The sequence below is a fragment of the Lathyrus oleraceus genome, chromosome 7 (genome assembly GCF_024323335.1).
Source record: "Lathyrus oleraceus cultivar Zhongwan6 chromosome 7, CAAS_Psat_ZW6_1.0, whole genome shotgun sequence".
Lineage (NCBI taxonomy): Eukaryota > Viridiplantae > Streptophyta > Magnoliopsida > Fabales > Fabaceae > Lathyrus > Lathyrus oleraceus.
The window spans coordinates 1,232,196-1,250,169 of record NC_066585.1 but is presented as its reverse complement, the minus strand read 5'-3'; the positions used below and the strand labels follow the sequence as shown (position 1 = coordinate 1,250,169).

General features: G+C 32.1%; 1 protein-coding gene across 1 annotated transcript; it reads right to left on the bottom strand.

Moving 5' to 3' along the window:
* Positions 1-1,256: 1,256 nt before the first annotated feature.
* Positions 1,257-2,323, bottom strand: LOC127103616 (uncharacterized). The gene has a single exon (XM_051040865.1). It carries the CDS (start codon positions 1,960-1,962, stop codon positions 1,459-1,461), a length of 504 nt encoding a protein of 167 aa, XP_050896822.1. The 5' UTR covers positions 1,963-2,323; the 3' UTR covers positions 1,257-1,458.
* Positions 2,324-17,974: the final 15,651 nt, after the last annotated feature.

The following is a 17,974-nucleotide window of genomic DNA, read 5'->3' as shown; positions in this document are numbered from 1 at the left end:
AAGTTTTCAAAAATGTTTTAAAACTCTGATTTTATTTTTGAAAGATTTTCAAAACCATATTTTTCCAAACCACACAATTCACCCCCTCTTGTGTGTGAAGTCTCAAGTCCAACATATGATACTAGCTCCTATACATTATACATATGAAGAAGGTTACATGACATGGTTCTATAATGTGTCACACCCTATCATGACACCAAACACTTCTGGAAGACCACTTAGATTAACTAACCGGGAGGTACTTGAGGCTAGGGATGACCATATCGGGGACGTGTCTGCAGTCTATCGACGTGTTGTGGATATGGGTAGAGTAGGCATAAAGGCACAAATTTTTGGGGAAGGTAGTCCTTAGTTGTCCCTCGTAGAATGCATGATTTCCGAGTTACGGAGTAACGTGCAGTACATGCGGAGGAGAAGGCAGTATGTTACCCATTAATTTATGTTTGGATGTATTATTATTTTTTTGTATTTTCGGACAAATGTTATGTATGATCTTGATTTTTTGGAATTACTTTAATTAATGTATGACTATTTACTTTCATTTCACTTTAATATAACTTGGTCTCAAAAATAATTACAATGTTGGGACAATGGTATTGCTCTAAAATCATTAAGAGTTTTTTTGGAGATGCATCGCTGAAACATTTTCCCTATGCAATTAACACGCTTCAAATATCTTTTAAACGACTCAAGGGAATATTTCGAGGACGCATCTCCGGAAACCCCCTAAAACGTTAGGGAAATGCATCTCTGGATCATATTTTATTCAAAATGGATGAATCTCATAATAACACATTCGAATGATTTTGGATGCATTTAGATATGCATCTCCGGACGCCGAAATGACATTTTCGAATTTTTAGGGGTATGAGACACACCCCTAAAGATAGAAAGAGTCTTCCCCTCAATAATATTTTTCAACTCCTCTTAAAAGGTACATTATATTATAGAAAGATTTGAGTATATAAAAAATTAAGGTCATCTTAAATTTTCAAAAGTTTTCTATAGATAAATCTCGGTTGTTGAAGTGTGACAAATTAAATAGGGATTTTATTTTGTCATGGTTTAACTGTAATAAATATTTTATGCGGCTCTTTTAACTGCAATTTTAACGTGTTGAACATTAGATTTTGTATGATAAACCGTCTTATCCGCTAAATAACGGTTATTAAAAAATTGTATAAACTATTTGAGAAAGAGGACGAGGAGTATACCTCGCACTCCCACATAATCCAGCTCAAATGCTAAAATAGAACAAAAGTTTGCTTATACCAACCCAAAAAACCAGCATGGATGATTTTACATTACAAGGATTTCATTTAGTTACTATTTTGGTTACAAGAGTGGCCTTAAATACAAAAATCAAATCATTTGGACTAACTCTAACTTAATCTTGCAAAAATAATACAAGAATTTCTACTAAATTACAGATAAATCAAATTGAAAGAAAATGAACATTTATGGCCTTGATGGTGTTTCATCAATGGTCTCCAGTGCTGGTTTCCAAGATCTCTGCTTGCAGTACCTTTGAACATGTTCCGTCTCCATTACCACCTCATTCTTATCATCTTCCAACACTACTCTCTTTGCCTCTGAATTAGGAAACATGCAGAACTCACCAAAAACAGGAAATATCTTTCCCAAGTTGTTGAAACTCGCATGCTTCGTCGCCCTCGACGCTTTATAGTTAAGAGAACTCATTTCTTCATGAGTTAGAACTGAGTATAGCAGCTCCATTGGTAGAAGAAAGTAAAATTTGCGCCTTTCGAGTTCTTCATCGGCTAATAGTCCTTGAATTCGATGTCCTACTTTGAGGTAGCTTGAGTCACAAACAAACTGTCCAGGATATTCTACCATTAACTCTGCAGCTTTTATTGCTTTTGTGTATGATTCTATTCTTCCATCTAGTAATAAAACCTTGAACACACCTTTGGTTGGAGTACAAGAAGCAACATTGCCCATTTCTTAGAAATGTTGGATTGGATGGTTGGAGTTGAGTTGAGTTGGAGGTTGTCAGAGCTTCTTATTTATGTGTAATCAGTTGGCATATCTTTTAATATTAATCATCAACTTTGTCTTACTCAAATTGATATCTTCACAACAAAGTTTCCCAACTGGCAGCAGCTTAGTTTCATTTCATAATATTATAATATAAGTCATTAAGAAATATGGTTTAGGTCTACCCCATCACGTTCAAAATCGATCTACCGAATCTTAAACGAGACTCTGATATCATGTTAAGAAATGTGATTTATACTAACTCGAAATGTGATTTATACTAACTCATCCCTACAACACTGTCCTGTGAGATTGATTTATCAAATTAGTAGGTTCTAAAGCGAATAATGAAGTTCAAATATAAAAATTAAGATATAGTACTAGTAGGTATGTTTGTGTGTTTAAGACTTTTAAGTTTGTATATATAAAATGTTTGTCTACTATAACACTAAAAAAGTGAAGATGAAATGAAGGAAAGCTTATGGACAGTCTGGAAAATTTGGTCTATTTTGACTTGATATGAAGAAAAAGAAACTTTTGCAATTTGGTTAAAAGTTTAGAGACTATTTTATTAGGGTGCACATGGAAAGATAGGGTGAGAATGGAACCAGATACAGATAACCACACTTAACGACAACACCAAATTAATCATTAGATATGGTACCAAGTCATTTATCTTATTGTATATCATTAATAAAGGTTCTCCTAGCTAATATCTTTTAATATTTATATACATGCACTTTATTTTGGACTAAATGAAAAAAGATATATAGTCACTATCTGATGTTACCTTGCAATATATTCCATGAAGGAATATTATACATTTATTTTGTTGCACATATAAGAAAAAAGTAAGGATATAGTTTATTGATATTATAATAAAATGATGTGATTTTAGTATAATTTTTTGAATTGCTTTGATGAGTAGGTGATTAAAACCAAAATTCATTAATTAACACAAATGAAGAATCTTTTTTATAGTACAAGTAAATGATTGGTGGTTCATTAAGAAATAGTTGTTAAAGAAGCTGGATGTTTGATTTGGTGGATTTTGTGCTTGTTTCTTATCAAACTGAAGTTGTGCTTTGGTTGCTTAAATGGTTGACAACTTGACAAAAACATCAACAAAGACAAGTGACAATTGGCACTGCCAAACATATCAACTTGCTGTAAATATCTATTGGTGTTGGCTTGATGCTCTTGTAATTTCTATACAATCTATGTGTATTGTTGATTATTTAGTTGGCTTCACCTTTAGAGGTGAGATTTTAACATGGATGGAAAATATTTAATGTTTGATAAATATAGTTGTTTATCCTAATAGTGTGTTTGGTTCGGGTAGATCGAAGATAGGGGATAAGAAAAATTTAATTAAATATGTTTGATTTAAATTTAAGGAGGGAAATGGAGCCTCCAAAATATACTTTTTACATTTCTCCGAATTGAAGGGACTTAAAGAAAAACAGAGAGAATGCGAATTTTGATATTTAAAAAATATTATTATATTTATTAAAATATTTTAATTTTAGTGTTTTTAAATTACCCACTTTTTTTTTTCTTCGATTTATTGCTTTTTTTGTGATTTTTCTCAATTGATTCCATCAACTTATTATAATTCTCCACCTTCAAATTACTTTTGAATATTTATACTTAATATAAATAAGAACCATTGCACTTTTTTTAAATTTTTTTTATGTTTATTTATGTTTGTTTTTTTTCTCTTTAATTTTGTTATGTATCCTATCATATTTCTTTTATATAAAATTTTAAATCATTTATTTTATATATTTTTTATTCATTTTATTAAAAATTTTAAACCATTAATATTTCATAATACGTTATTTTATGTATTTATTTTGTTAAACGATTCATCATGATTTAAAAGTTGTTATCAACCTATAATTTAAAAGTTGTTAAATGATTCATCATATAGTTTAATTCAGAGAGTTATAATCCAAATCAAGTTTACTCAAATTTTTAACATTCTGTGAGAAATTATAATTTTTTTTAGTCACTCAATATTAGAAATTTTATGTTCCAAAACATATGAATGTATTTTTCACATTTGAATATCATATCACTTATATAAGATTATAAGGATAAAAATGTAAAATATTAATAAAATTCATTCCCTCCCCTCTTGAATCAAACATATTTTTAATTAAAATTTCCCTCTTCCCCTCCTCTCCCCTCTTTTGAACCAAACACTTAGCTGATTAAAAAAAAACTCTCATCTCTGCTCCATTAAAATCCCTCCCCCCATCTCCCCCTCATTTGAACCAAATAGACCATAAAGTTTTTTTCTAGTGTTCATCATCATCCCTGCCCGTGTTTATTATGGAACTTGAGTTAATTTCTTGAAAGTGTCTTCCGAATAATGATATTCGTCAATCACAATTGCCTTCAGTAAACCTAAGTCGCTACCTCAAATCAAAACCTTCACTTAAGCCCAAAATAATGATATTGATGTGATTTTGTTACTGTTACAATTTATGTTAGTTGCTGAATATATGTTAGGTTGTCTCTAATTGTATATAAATTAGAATATTTGTATCTTTAACGTTGTTTATGACTTATGTACTATATATGGAGAGTATCATATTAATGAAAAAGGACACAAAAAACAAAAATTCTGACATGGTATCAGCAGGTTATCGATAAACATATGTTTTCTTCGTTGATACCGTGTTCTCTTCGACAATACTGTTTGTCGTTTTTTTCGCTCTTGTTTTGTTTTGGGTGACTCTTGTTTTAGTCCACTTCTCTGCACTCATGCTTTTTCCGTCGTTGTTTCTCGTTTTTGGTTTAGTTTCATGGCTTTGGAAAAAGAAAGAGAGAACTTTTGTGTTGAATTTACTGGGAAAAATTATCCTTCATGGGCATTTCAATTTAAAATGTATATGATAGGGAAAGGAATGTCTGGTCATAGGGCTTCGAAGGCTCCAATCGAGAAGGTTGTGTTAGATACATGGGAAACAAAGGACACACAAATTATTTCTTGGATCCTTGCCTCCATTGAGCCTCAAATGGTTAATAATTTGCGTTCCTTCTCGACTACTAAAGCCATGTGGGATCACCTGAAGGTTATATACGATCATAATAATGCATCAACGCCTTCAACTTAAATTAGATATTGCAAATTATTGACAAGGCACTTTGTTCATCACCGTAGGACTATCATTGAAAAGGCCAAGTTCATCATCGTAGGACAATCATCGCAAGTCCATGTCCATCATCGTAGGATCATCATGACAATGCCAAGTCCATCATCGTAGGACCATCATCGCAAGGCCAAGTCCATCGTCGTAGGACTGTTGTCACAATCTAAACTCTGATATACATGATGCATGAATGCTACAAAAACAAATGTAATAATTGTCTCAACCTCCATCTCCAATACTCATCGTTGGTTTCTCTCAAACCTAAAACACAACATCAATATTCATTGCCATTGTAAGGCCACATTAATGGTTCCATCGAACCACACATCTCAACATCAACAATTTCCTCCTTGTGAGGCGTTCCTTGTAAACTCAACATAATAATAAAAATTATACGTTACTCATCAAACATTGGACTTATGACATAAAGCATTAACAACTTAACTCACATAGCATCTTATGAAAACAACCCCAAATCATGTTTCATGCTAATCATACCTAAGATCCAAATAATTATTTAAAATATCAAACAGAGTCGGAATCAAGCAAATGAATACATTATGGAAAGCTTAGAATGTCTATTTTAAGAATCTAATATTTATTTTAGGACTTAATACCCTAATCGGTTCATTTTAATTAAACGATAAGAACTAGTACAGGCGTCGAGCATAATGTTTCATCTAACTTCAAAATAGCACAAAAAAATTATATACTTATGATAAAATTATGAAACTCTTCAGTATTAAAGCTTTTTAAACCCTTTTTCTAATACAACTTCCACACCTCAAATGGACTTAAGAAACTCAAGTTACGCGCGAAACAAGATGACCAACACATGACTGAAATTTGACTACACTTTTATTATAAAAACTAGAAAACTACTGATGTTGTAGAACTTCTAGACCTAAATTCCCCACTTCAATAGAAATATTATTTCATTAGCTTTCCAACATAACTGACAACACCTCAAACGGACTTACGGAACTCAAGTTACACATGAAATAAGACGGTCAACCCCCTTCTATGTCTACCTGCGATTTTTCTACATTTTCTCCCTATTTAACAGATTCGAAACTCGCCTACTTTAGTTCTCACATCCCTAAAAACATACAGATAAATATTGGTTTATGTCATGCTTGAATCTCAACTCATCACTACTCAGTCCTGCATAATCACAAGGCGAGTGATAACTCAACTAAGCTAATTCACCTAACTCAAAAAATACACCAGAGTCATCAAAACTCAACTCTAAGGTCATAAACTTTCAAATTCAACTCTAAATCTGTCAATGGACTCTAAACAAATAAAAATATGATTTAAACTCAACTCATTAGTAACTTTAGAGTCAACTCAAAACATGTTAACAACTCTAAACATGTTAATTAACTCAAGGTTCACGGGTGACAACTCTACTAAGGTATTTCCCTAAAGATATAATGACTTAACTTTATAACTCCACAAATCATTACCCACGATTCACATAATAATAGATACAACTCAGGATTTGCATATATTAATTCACATGAAATTCGGTAATTAATATCATGCAATCACAATATCGTAAAAAAGTGATCTTATAGAGGTTTTCATAATCATCTCAAGATATAAAAATCTCAACAATTGAGGAATAACAAGAATGAGGGTTAGGATCCCTCTATATCCTTTATGAAAAATACACCCATAGATGAGTAATTTCACCCCTACCTCGAATTGCAGATCAATGAAGTTCTTGCCCTTTGAAATCTTTCTTCATTCTCCTTCCTAAGCTCTTTCTAGGTTTTTCCTCTTTGCCTCATTCTCCCAAGATTTTTACGTACCGTAAAAACTTCCGCTCAACAATTTATCTATTTATTCACCCTAATTTAACACATTCTCCTCTCACCCCTCAATTCTCCTCACACCTCTAATCTTACTATTTTCTATTTTATTTTAATTCTATATTTTCTATCATTATATTAATTAAACCAAATCATTATTATTGTGACAATACTAGTGCTATTAACATAACGAAAAATCATGTCATGCACATGTGTTCAATGTGAAAGATTTTGTCTTTCAATCAAGTGTATTAATCTAAATATAAATTGGACAATTTATTGAGATAAAATATTCAGTAATATTAGGTGATCATAATGCTTTTTTAGAAGTCAATTAGGTTTTATTGAACAAGGATATTTGAACAAATACTAATATTATTGGCCATATGAGGTCACACAAATAGTAACATAAGGATTAAATTAAGAGGTTATGGTTAGAAGAGAAATTGAGAGGTTATGGATTGGAAAATAAATGATCTTGAAAAGGTTGATTAAGTCACATAATTTATGACATTATGGACTTAATGAATCATCCTCCGTTTAACCATATATAAGATAGAGATTACATGTGAAATATTAATCATTTTAATTTTTCAGTTCTCCCTAGTCACAAAAGTAAGGAGAGAAATTTGTTTCCTTCTTCCGTACTAGTATATATGGTGATCCGGTCGTTGTTCGTGGAAGAACACTAGAGGAATGACGCTTGACTATCTCGAAGATCTCCATTGAAAGGTAGCATCTTCGTGGATTCTTGCATCAAAGGTATATATTCTTGTACTTTATATGACTCATACTGATATATGCATGATAATCTTGAGGTTAGATGTAAAGAATGAGTTTCATAAAATTTTACTATAAGCATCTAAAGTCCAACACTGGTATCACAACCTCTTGTATATGTTAATATTATCTCTAAGATGCTTACTTGTCCATAATTTTATTCAATAAAAAGTTTATTTTTGAATTAGTATGCATGATTAAAATGATGATTTTAATTGATTAGAAGGTATAAAAGAGTTATATATATATATATATATATATATATATATATATATATATATATATATATATATATATATATATATATATATATATATATATATATATATATATATATATATATATATATAAATCATTGTTATATTTTATTAAAAAAATTGGATTAATTGTTAATTAGAAATTTTGAAAGATACATGTATGAAAGTTTGTTACTTGAATTTGTGTTTATGTTTTTATTTCATGCTTATTATAAGTATAAGACCATCAACCTAAAACAACAATTAAAATATTTGATTTTATTTATTGTAAAATTCAGTAATTTATGCCAAATTTGATGAAATAATGCATAAAAATGTTGTGATAAATCATTAAAATTCTTGTATTGAAATTAATTGAATTGAAAATACAAGAAAACGGAAAATATTAAGTATTCCAATAATGCATATTAAGGATAATTTTTTAAAATTAAATTGGCCTCTTGATAATTTTCAATTGAATTAGAATTATGATGATGATTAATATGATGTTTAATCCTATATTTTATTTTTGATCATAACATCTTATTAAATCTATTATATGCTTAAATGTATAACTTCCACATTTTAATTCTAATTGAATTATAATTATAGTACACCCATATGATTTAATAAATGATTAAATCATAATTGATTTATTATATTATAACAAATGATTAAAATATGATAATAATTTTAATAAAATGATTAAAATTGCATGTTTATATATGTTTGATATTATGCATGCGGTGACTAGTATGACACAAACTTGGATAGGAAAGACGATTTACGTATTATTTTGTATTTCTGTAATTTAAATATGATCGGCATATCGTCATTATTATTATTTTTGGGTATTTTATTTAAGTTTTAATATTCAAGAAGTAAGCTCAAGGACGAAGATCCAACATTACGAATATCTATGAAGATCAAGGGATGGAGATCTATGATGGTTCAAGATGGAGGCTTAAAGAATAGTATTTAGGGTTATGGGCCATACTAGGATCGCATTTTATTTTTTGCATTTTTTGTTTTATGTTTACTAAGTTTTGCATGTGGTTTATTTATGCTTTGAGTTCACTAGTAATTAAACCCGCATAGTAAATAATTAGGTCCCTAAAATAATATTGAGTCGATACTTTTTCAAAACGATACCTACTAAGAACTTGATTGTTAGTAATAGGTTCTTCTTACAAGAGTTGTAATTAGTAACAAAGTTTACTTACTTTTCAACCTATTTTTGAGGAGTGACCAAAGTCCACTTAGAAACATATTTGTTAGGGTCTTAGAATCACTTGGTTCAAAAGGGACAAACTTAAAATTGTATTAAGTGTGTGACTTTTTAATTTTAAATCGTTTAAAATTTGTTAAAGATTGTTTTGATAAACGTAATTACTTTACATATCTTTTATTTTAGATGTCATGTCTGGTAATAATAACAACAATTCATCGTTTAACTTGCGTTCAATCCTTGAGAAGGATAAGTTGAATGACTAGAACTTCCTTGATTGGGAAACTAATCTAAGAATTTTTCATAAATCCAAAGGTTGAGAGGATGCTCTTGAAACCCCAATCTCGATTGTAACCTCTACATCTACGGATGAGGAAAAGGCCACTCGTAAAGTCGTTGACGATAGGCCAGTAATCGTTACTAGCCTAATGCTCACGGCCATGGAGTAAAGCTTGAAAAAGCGTTTTATAAGCATGGATGCCTACAATATCATCTGATAACTGAAAACTATATTTTAGCAACAAGCTCAGATTGAAAGGTACGAGACTCATAAGGCGATACTTCAGTGTAAGTTAGAGGAAGGGAAGTTGATCGCCACTCATGTCTTTGAAATGATTGGATATTTCGAGGCCATGGATAGGTTGAGCTTTCCCTATAGCCAAGAGTTGTCTACTGAAATTATATTGCACTCTCTTCACGTAGGGTTCGACCAATTTAGGTTGAACTTCAACACGAATGGGGTGTTAAAGACCCTTATTGAGTTACACTGGATACTCATGACTGCTAAGCAAAACACCCTTATATCTTATAAGAAGGATGTTCTTATGATGCACAAAGGCAAAAGGTTTAAGAAGGACGTGGCTGGCAATAAGAAGTAAGATAAAGGTAATAAAGTTTCCTCTAGAAATCCTGACGCGCCAAAGGCCAAGCTAAAGGTAGTGGTCGAAGCCAAATGCTTTTACTACGATAAGATAGATCACTATAAGCAAAACTGCCCCAAGTATCTAAAGGACAAGAAGTCAAAGGGTTCTACTTCAGGTATATTTTTCATCGATATAAATTTAGCAACTTCTATTTCTTGGGTATTTGATACTTGTTGTGTTTATCACATTGTTTCGAATGTGCAGGGACTAAAAAGGAGTAGAACCTTGGATAAGGGAGAGGTAGAACTGCACGTTGGAAATGGTGTAAGAGTTACATCTCTCGCAGTTGGGACTTATAGTCTGCCTATGCCCTCTGGATTAATATTAGTTCTTAATAATTGTTATTATGTTCCTGCTATTACCAAAAACATTATTTCCATTCATGTATTAGATAATTAAGTTGAGAAAGGTTGTTTCTCCATTTACTTGAATTCAATGTTTTACTAAATTGCTAAAAAAGTCTAATGGTCTATATTATCTAGACTTAGACAAAGATATCCTTAACATAGACTGCAAAAAACATAGATTGAGTGATAGTAATCTTACCTATCTATGGCATTATCGCTTGAGCCACATCAACATGAAGCACATTCATAAGTTACATAAAGATGGACTTCTAACATCTTTAAACTTAGAGTCATTTGATGTGTGCGAATTATGTTTGATGGACAAGATGACAAAGTCACTTTTTACTAGAAAAGATGAAATAGCCAATGATCTTTTGGGCCTCATCCATGTAAAAACAAGATTTTGTTCTGCATCTGGCCTTATGTTTTGATAACAATACATAGAATCTTAGAGATTTTTTTTGTACTCTAATGGTTTTGTTTAGTGTGCAGATACTAGATACAAGTTATGACTCTGAAGAAGTGCCGTGTGACATCATCAGATTCTGAACCTAGTGCATTCTGAGTCTAAGATATGTGTTCTACAAGATATTCAAGTTACAGATTACTCTACTTAACGCTTCTAAACATTATATATCTAAAGCTTTATGACTCTGAAGCTTTTGACTTTGTTAAGCTCTAAAGCCCTGCACTAAAAAAACTCTGATGAACTGTGTCACCAGACTCTGAAGACCTGATTCTGATGAACTAGATCAAAGACTCTGAAGACCAAGTATCTGAAGTTCTATCAACTAGACTCTTATTTTTATTATATGAATGCTTCATCACCTCTCTATCATAAGCCTCTGAATATTGAAGATAAGATAAAAAAAGGTCTTACGTGAGAAAATAGTACACCGTTCAATATCAAATATTCCTTCCACTATACTAATTTTGTGGGCTAAGGACTATACTATTGTACCATTGTGTCTCCCATTTTCACAGATTATTATGCAAGGATACATCTACATTTATGTATTCCACTTCTAGCCTCCAACAGATCTCTTCATCGCCTATATAAAGGAGTCTTGGAAGAATTGAACAACAACCAAGCAAACGAAGTGCTAAGAATATTATTACGCGAATATAGCACACTATGAATATTTTTGAGAGAAAAGAAACATACTAACAAGGAACTTTTGTTCATACTCTTCATAGAATATATTTTGTGTGAAAAAATTTGTAATTCATTTGTGTACTCTGCTTTCTTAGAAGCGTTTTGTAAACACGTTTTGTATCTCAATCTTTGTGATTGTCTTTTCTCGAGTGACTAGAGTTTATTCTGAATTACTTAAGAAGACATTGAAAATTGGTTTTTGTGTTGTAATTAAATTTGTTTATAGTGGATTAAGTCCATGTGATAAGGCAAAATCACCTTGGCGTGGAGTGGAGATAACTTTGTTAACATCGAACCAGGATAAAAATAATTGTGTTCATTAATTTTGTTCTTTGTTTTCTATTTGTCTCTTTGGGTTACAAACATTTTGGTTCTTGAAACCCAACTTAACACCCCCCCTCCCCCTCTTTCTTGTGTTTCCATTACCTTCAATTGGAATCAGAGCTCAGGTTCTGGTATTTACTGCATATCAAACACTTCACCATGCCAGATAAAGATCTAGATTGGTGAAACCCTTTGGCAGGAATCCTTCCATCAGCTACACCCATTGGTAACAATGAAAGAGATAATTATAGTGTCTAACCCCCATTATTTGATGGATTTTTTTTTGAATATTGGAAAGATATAGTAGAAAGTTTTTTTCTTGGTCATGATATGGGTTTATCATATATGGTAGTTGATAACTACATTCATCCTATTGATGGTATTGGTAACAAGGTTAAAAGAAGAATAATGGTTTATCAATAAGAGAAAGATTACAAGAATCATCATAAAGCAAGAACCATCATGTTGAACACTATATCATACTTTGAGTATGAGAAGATCACAAATAGAGACACAACTAAGTCTATATTTGACTCTTTAAGGATGACTCATGAAGGAAATGCTCAAGTGAAAGAAACCAAGGCACTTGCGTTGATACAAAAGTATGAAGCCTTAGATATGGAGGGTAATGAAACTCTTGAGAACATATTCTCAAGGTTTAAGACTCTTTTAGCAGGACTGAAGGTTTTGGACAAAGGTTACTCTACTGCAAATCATGTTTAGAAAATTAGCAGAAGCTTACCCTAGAGATGGAGGCCCATGGTAAATGTGATGAAACTATCTAAGGATCTGAGCAACACAACTCTTGAAGAACTTATGAGTTCTTTGAGAAGTCATGAGATAGAGCTTGAAGAGGATGATCCTCAAGGAAAAGTTAAATGTGTGGCTTTGAAGTCCATGGGAAAGTCTGAAAAAGACTAAAGCCTTTCAAGCTAAAGAAGAAGAGGATTCTAAAGAAGACTCTAAAGAAGAAGATGAATTGTCTCTTCTTTCCCGAAGAGTTAACCAACTCTGGAAGAAATGATAAAGCAAGTTCAAGGCTCCAGAAGTCAGTTGCTGGCAAATAAATTATCTTCTTTGAGTGCAAGGAGTCAGGTAATTATAAGAATGAGTGCCCCAAGCTAAGGAAAGACAAACCAAAGAAGAAAGACTTCAGAGGGAAGAAGAAAGGTCTGATGGCTACCTGGGATGACTCTGAATTCTCAGAAGATAACTATGAGGAAGAGTGAGTTAATATGGTGTTAGTGGCAAGCATAAAAACATCTGATGAAAAGATCCAACCAGAATCAGAATCTGAGTCAGACTCTAAAGAGGTATTTCCTAACTTATCTCACTCTAAATTAGAATCTCGTCATTCTGAAATTCTGGAGAAATATTAGAAGCTTTAGAACAAAAACAAGGATCTGAAACAAGTCCAGTTATCTGAATCTGAAGCACATGATAAGCTTAAGAAATATTTTTCCACTTTGAATGAAGAAAATTTTATTCTGAAAAATGAAAACTCTGCTCTTCAAAGTAAAACTTCTAAACTTAAGGAAGAAATTCTTTCAGAAGCTTCTCTGGATTCTGAAAATGTCATAAAGAAATATGATAAATCATTTCAGACATTTCTGGCTAGAAACATAGATAGAAGTAAAATGACTTCAATGATCTGTAAGACCCCAATTTTGACCCTAAGATCCCTCATGCTATCTCATCATATGCATTAGCATTGAGATCACACCTTGGCATCCTCCTTACCCCTCTTTCATTGGGTTTATTTTGAGAGAGATCACCAAGCATCATGTGATTGTATCATACTTTTATATTATCATTTTACTAACCAAAATACCAAAAATATATCTTTGTATTTGCCTAACTCTTTTGTAGGTAGGGCATGATCACCATTGATCTATCAAGTTCATATATAGGGTTTAAGACCCTCATGGCTAAGAGCACAACCAGATATTGATCCACAATGTCTCAAAGCATCATATATGAGTCCCAATGATCTCTACATGTCATATTGATCAAGTATTCTTCAAGAGTTTGGAGGTGTTTTGCCTTGGAAACCTTAGTTTGACTGGGTATCTTAAGTAACTTCTCCAACAAGTTATCTCACAATTTAATCAATTTTATCAAGGGAAACTTAAAATTTCCATCATATTATGCATATATGATCTACCATGAGCCTATAAAGTCAAGAGAATTGAAGGTTATCAAGTTGGTTGATGGTGGTTGGCCAGATGAATTCATCTAATCAAAACTGGGTCTCCCTAGACCCTATCTCCTACAATTTTCACCAATTGAAAATTATTCCAAGAGAAAAGTTACTCTAAATGACAATCCAAACAACTTTAATGTTGAGACCTAGAGCTAGTTTTGCTTGGAAAATCATTTTCTATGTTGAAACATTATAGGTCATTTTGTCTAAACCCTAATTTGAAAGTCAACTTCCCAAGGCCATAACTTGCTCAATTTTTATGAGATAGAATATTTTAAAGTTGCACCATAAAATTCAAGTTGTCTAATTCAACTTTTATGTTTGGAGTGGGAGCTAATTAAACTTTTATGAGCATGTGATATAAGGATACATTATAGGTCATTTTTGACCTATACCATTGAACAAGTGATTTTCCTCAACTTCAAAAATGCATAACTCTATCATTATAAATCCAAATGACATGAAATTGGTGACCACTTTGAAGGTATTTTAAAGATATACAACTTTTATGAATACACTTTTCTCATTTGAAGCTTACATAAAAAGTTAAGCAAGGTGGAATATTGAGATATATGGCTTAACACTTAGAAAAAATTTCAACATGTTGAAATTTCCAAACTTCCACCTTAAAATTCACCATGATCCAAGTTCCAAATGAAAAAGTGTCCAACATCAAAGTTGTTCCCCTTGATCTAAGCTTTCCAAAGAACCCAATTTCATGCATTTTAGATGAGATTTTCTAAGGATGCACATGGTCTTAACAAGGCTACATCATTGGAGAAAATCAAATGCCAAGAACTCTACATATCATTGCCTTGCCATTCAAGCATCATTTGAACTTTAGTACAAATGTAATTGAATCAAATTGGATTACTTCATGAGCCTGTACATGCCCATTCAAGCATGTGCATCACCTTGCCAATTTTAGCAATTTTTCAAGTGTGCAAATAACAGTCTTAAATGCTATAAATACAATGCCTTGGAGCTTATTTCAAAGACACCTTGCGCGCCAACTTTGCCCCCCAATTAAAACCCTTACAATTCAAAGGAAAACCTGAGAATTTTCAATTTGAAAATTGAGTTTGAATCTCACTGTTTGGAGATTCAAAAACTCCAGGATCCAAAGCTTTGTACCATTACCAAACCACTTCTGCAAGCTCCTCGAGTGTGATCAAATCAAGTTTGAAGCAAGCAAGATCCATTTATGTACAACATTGAAGGTAATTTTTAGAAAACTTCTTCTCTTCGATTCTCACTCAATTCTCATCAATTCTCTTGGATCTTTGGTTGTCTGAAGTCCTACCAATGTAGGCAAGAAGATTGAGTTGCTTTGAGGTCAAATAGAAGTAAAGAAGTTGACACACCTCAAAATTCAACTCCTCTTATCTTTTTATATGTGTGGAGTTAGTTAAAGTTGAGGTCAGATTCGTGCTCTATGCCATTTTTTCTTTCAGATCATGTCCTCTTTTTTCATTTTCTTGATGGTGATGAGTGAACCAGCCCGGTGAACCTCGCCTGAGAAGGTGACCGGAGGTCCAGCGCCGGTGGTGTGTTGGACAGGTTCTGAGCCATTGATCTCATTTAAATTGTTTTAATCTTGGGCGTTGGTTGTGATTACCACGCGCGTGGCGCGCTGACTAAGTTCCACCATGGAACGCGCGTTTCCATCCACTTGATCTGCCACCTCAATTAATGAGGGAGATCAAGTGGTCCACGTTTTTTTTTTATTTTTTGATTTTCATTTTATTTCATTTGATTTTCATTAATTCATATTAATTTTAATATTGATCCAAAAAATAATAGAGTTTCACCAATTTTTTTAAAATAAATTCCTCTTTCATATTTTGAATTAGAATTACTTTTTGGATCATTATTAGTATTTTTCATGATTTAATTGATTTTGTGAATATTTTTAATTGTTTAAAAAAACTTTTAAGTCTCTAAAAATTCTGAATTTTTTCTCCAAGGTCCTTTGACCTTGTTTGACCTATGATAAATCTCATGGCCATTTCTTTGGTGTTTTGATGAGGTTTTAGGAATTTGACAAACCACATTTAGTTTAATGCTTTATTTTTAGTATTTTAAATTGAATAAATGCCAAATAATTGTGTTGAGCTATTTTGATGGTTTGTATAAGTTTGACTTGTGTTGTTTGGCCTTGGTCAAGGTTGATTTGACTTTGCTAGGTTAAGATCATTGGATTTAGGGGATTGATGAAATGTATATTCCATCTCCCAAAATGAATGAATGATCTTAATTTGGTAAAAGTCCTCCTTTGACCAATTTGAGTTTTGATTCATTCCCCTCCCTCTTCATCTAATTCCCCTTCTTTATGCATCCATTTCATTTGGTCTATGATGTCTCTAAATCTTAAGGGTAGTTGATTGAAAAATTAACATAAGTATGGATGAGATTAGGCCACCTCTTTTGCATATTCTTTTTGTGTGTGGTATGTTTCATGAGCATAGTCCATTATACTATGTCTCTAACATGCATTAACACCAAAATCTATTGCCCAACCTCAAATAGTTGTGACTTCTACATAAGTCCAATTACGATTGCTTAACATAGCGCTAAATTTTTTTATACAAAAGGCATAGCATTTTAGTTAGTGAGATTGTAAGTCTCCCCTCTTTCATGGTATTGTGTGGAAACTTGGCCTTTTTCCCTTCCTTTGGAAGATGTCTTGGTTCAAGGATCCATGCTTGTGATAAGTGGGTTGAGTGTTCTCCAAAGAATGACTTAAAAAGCAAAAGTTAAAACAATACTAACTTCTAACTCATTAACAACTAACATTTAATTTTAAGCCATTTACATTAATGCCATTTAATTTCAAGTCTTTGTTCATTTGCCATTATTCATATCATTCTAATTGTTTATGTTAATGTCTTTTTCACTTTGCCCACTTGGACCATATTGTGTGATATATCTTGTTTGTGTATACTTTGTTTGCTTGTGTAGTCTTTGACCATTAATGTACATAATAAGAACAAGACCTCTAAAAAACTTTTGCGTGGACTGTTGGTTTGATCTTGGACAATTGGACTTAGAATCTAGGCAACACTCCCTATGCAAAAGGACTTGGCCAATGCCAAATTTCATGTAATCAAGTGCTTACAATTTGAAACTTCATCTAATACATCATTTAAGATCCCTTTGAGTTCATCTGCAACATGATCATTGTGAAGCTGTTATTTTGAACCTGTGACTTGTGGAGTTCATCTGCTACATAGGCCAATTTGAAGAAGATCATGGAGTTGCTAAGCTTGGATGTGACTATCTTTATTTGATGCCTTGCTCTTCAAGATAATATTGTATGCATTGTTTGTTGCTTGATCCTAATATCCAAGGGAACTTGGGGTTTCTATATGACATTCTTGTCTATTGGGTTGCTACCCATCAGTCAGATCTTTTCAACTCTTAACTTTTAAATATATGCTTAGGATTAGTCTCTCTATCTCCTCCCCATTTCTTTAATTTCAAAATCACTTCCTCTCTTTTAAAAAATCTTCTTTGTTTGTACTAGTGTTTTTTTTCTAAAATTTAGACCTTTGTAAACTAGAAACTTTGGCCTTATGGCATTGTATTTTTTTTAAAACTCCTTTTCTTAGTCAAACTTGTAAATAGACTTAATTATACTTGACTTAAACTTTCAAAAAGCCAAAAAGAACTAACTCACTCAAACCATTTTTGGCCTTTGTGCCTTTCAAACTTAATTTTTGTTAAAAGTAATACATCCACTTTGAAATTTATACCACGAACTACGAGGTTTTAATCCCTCATTTTTATGTTGGTACGTAG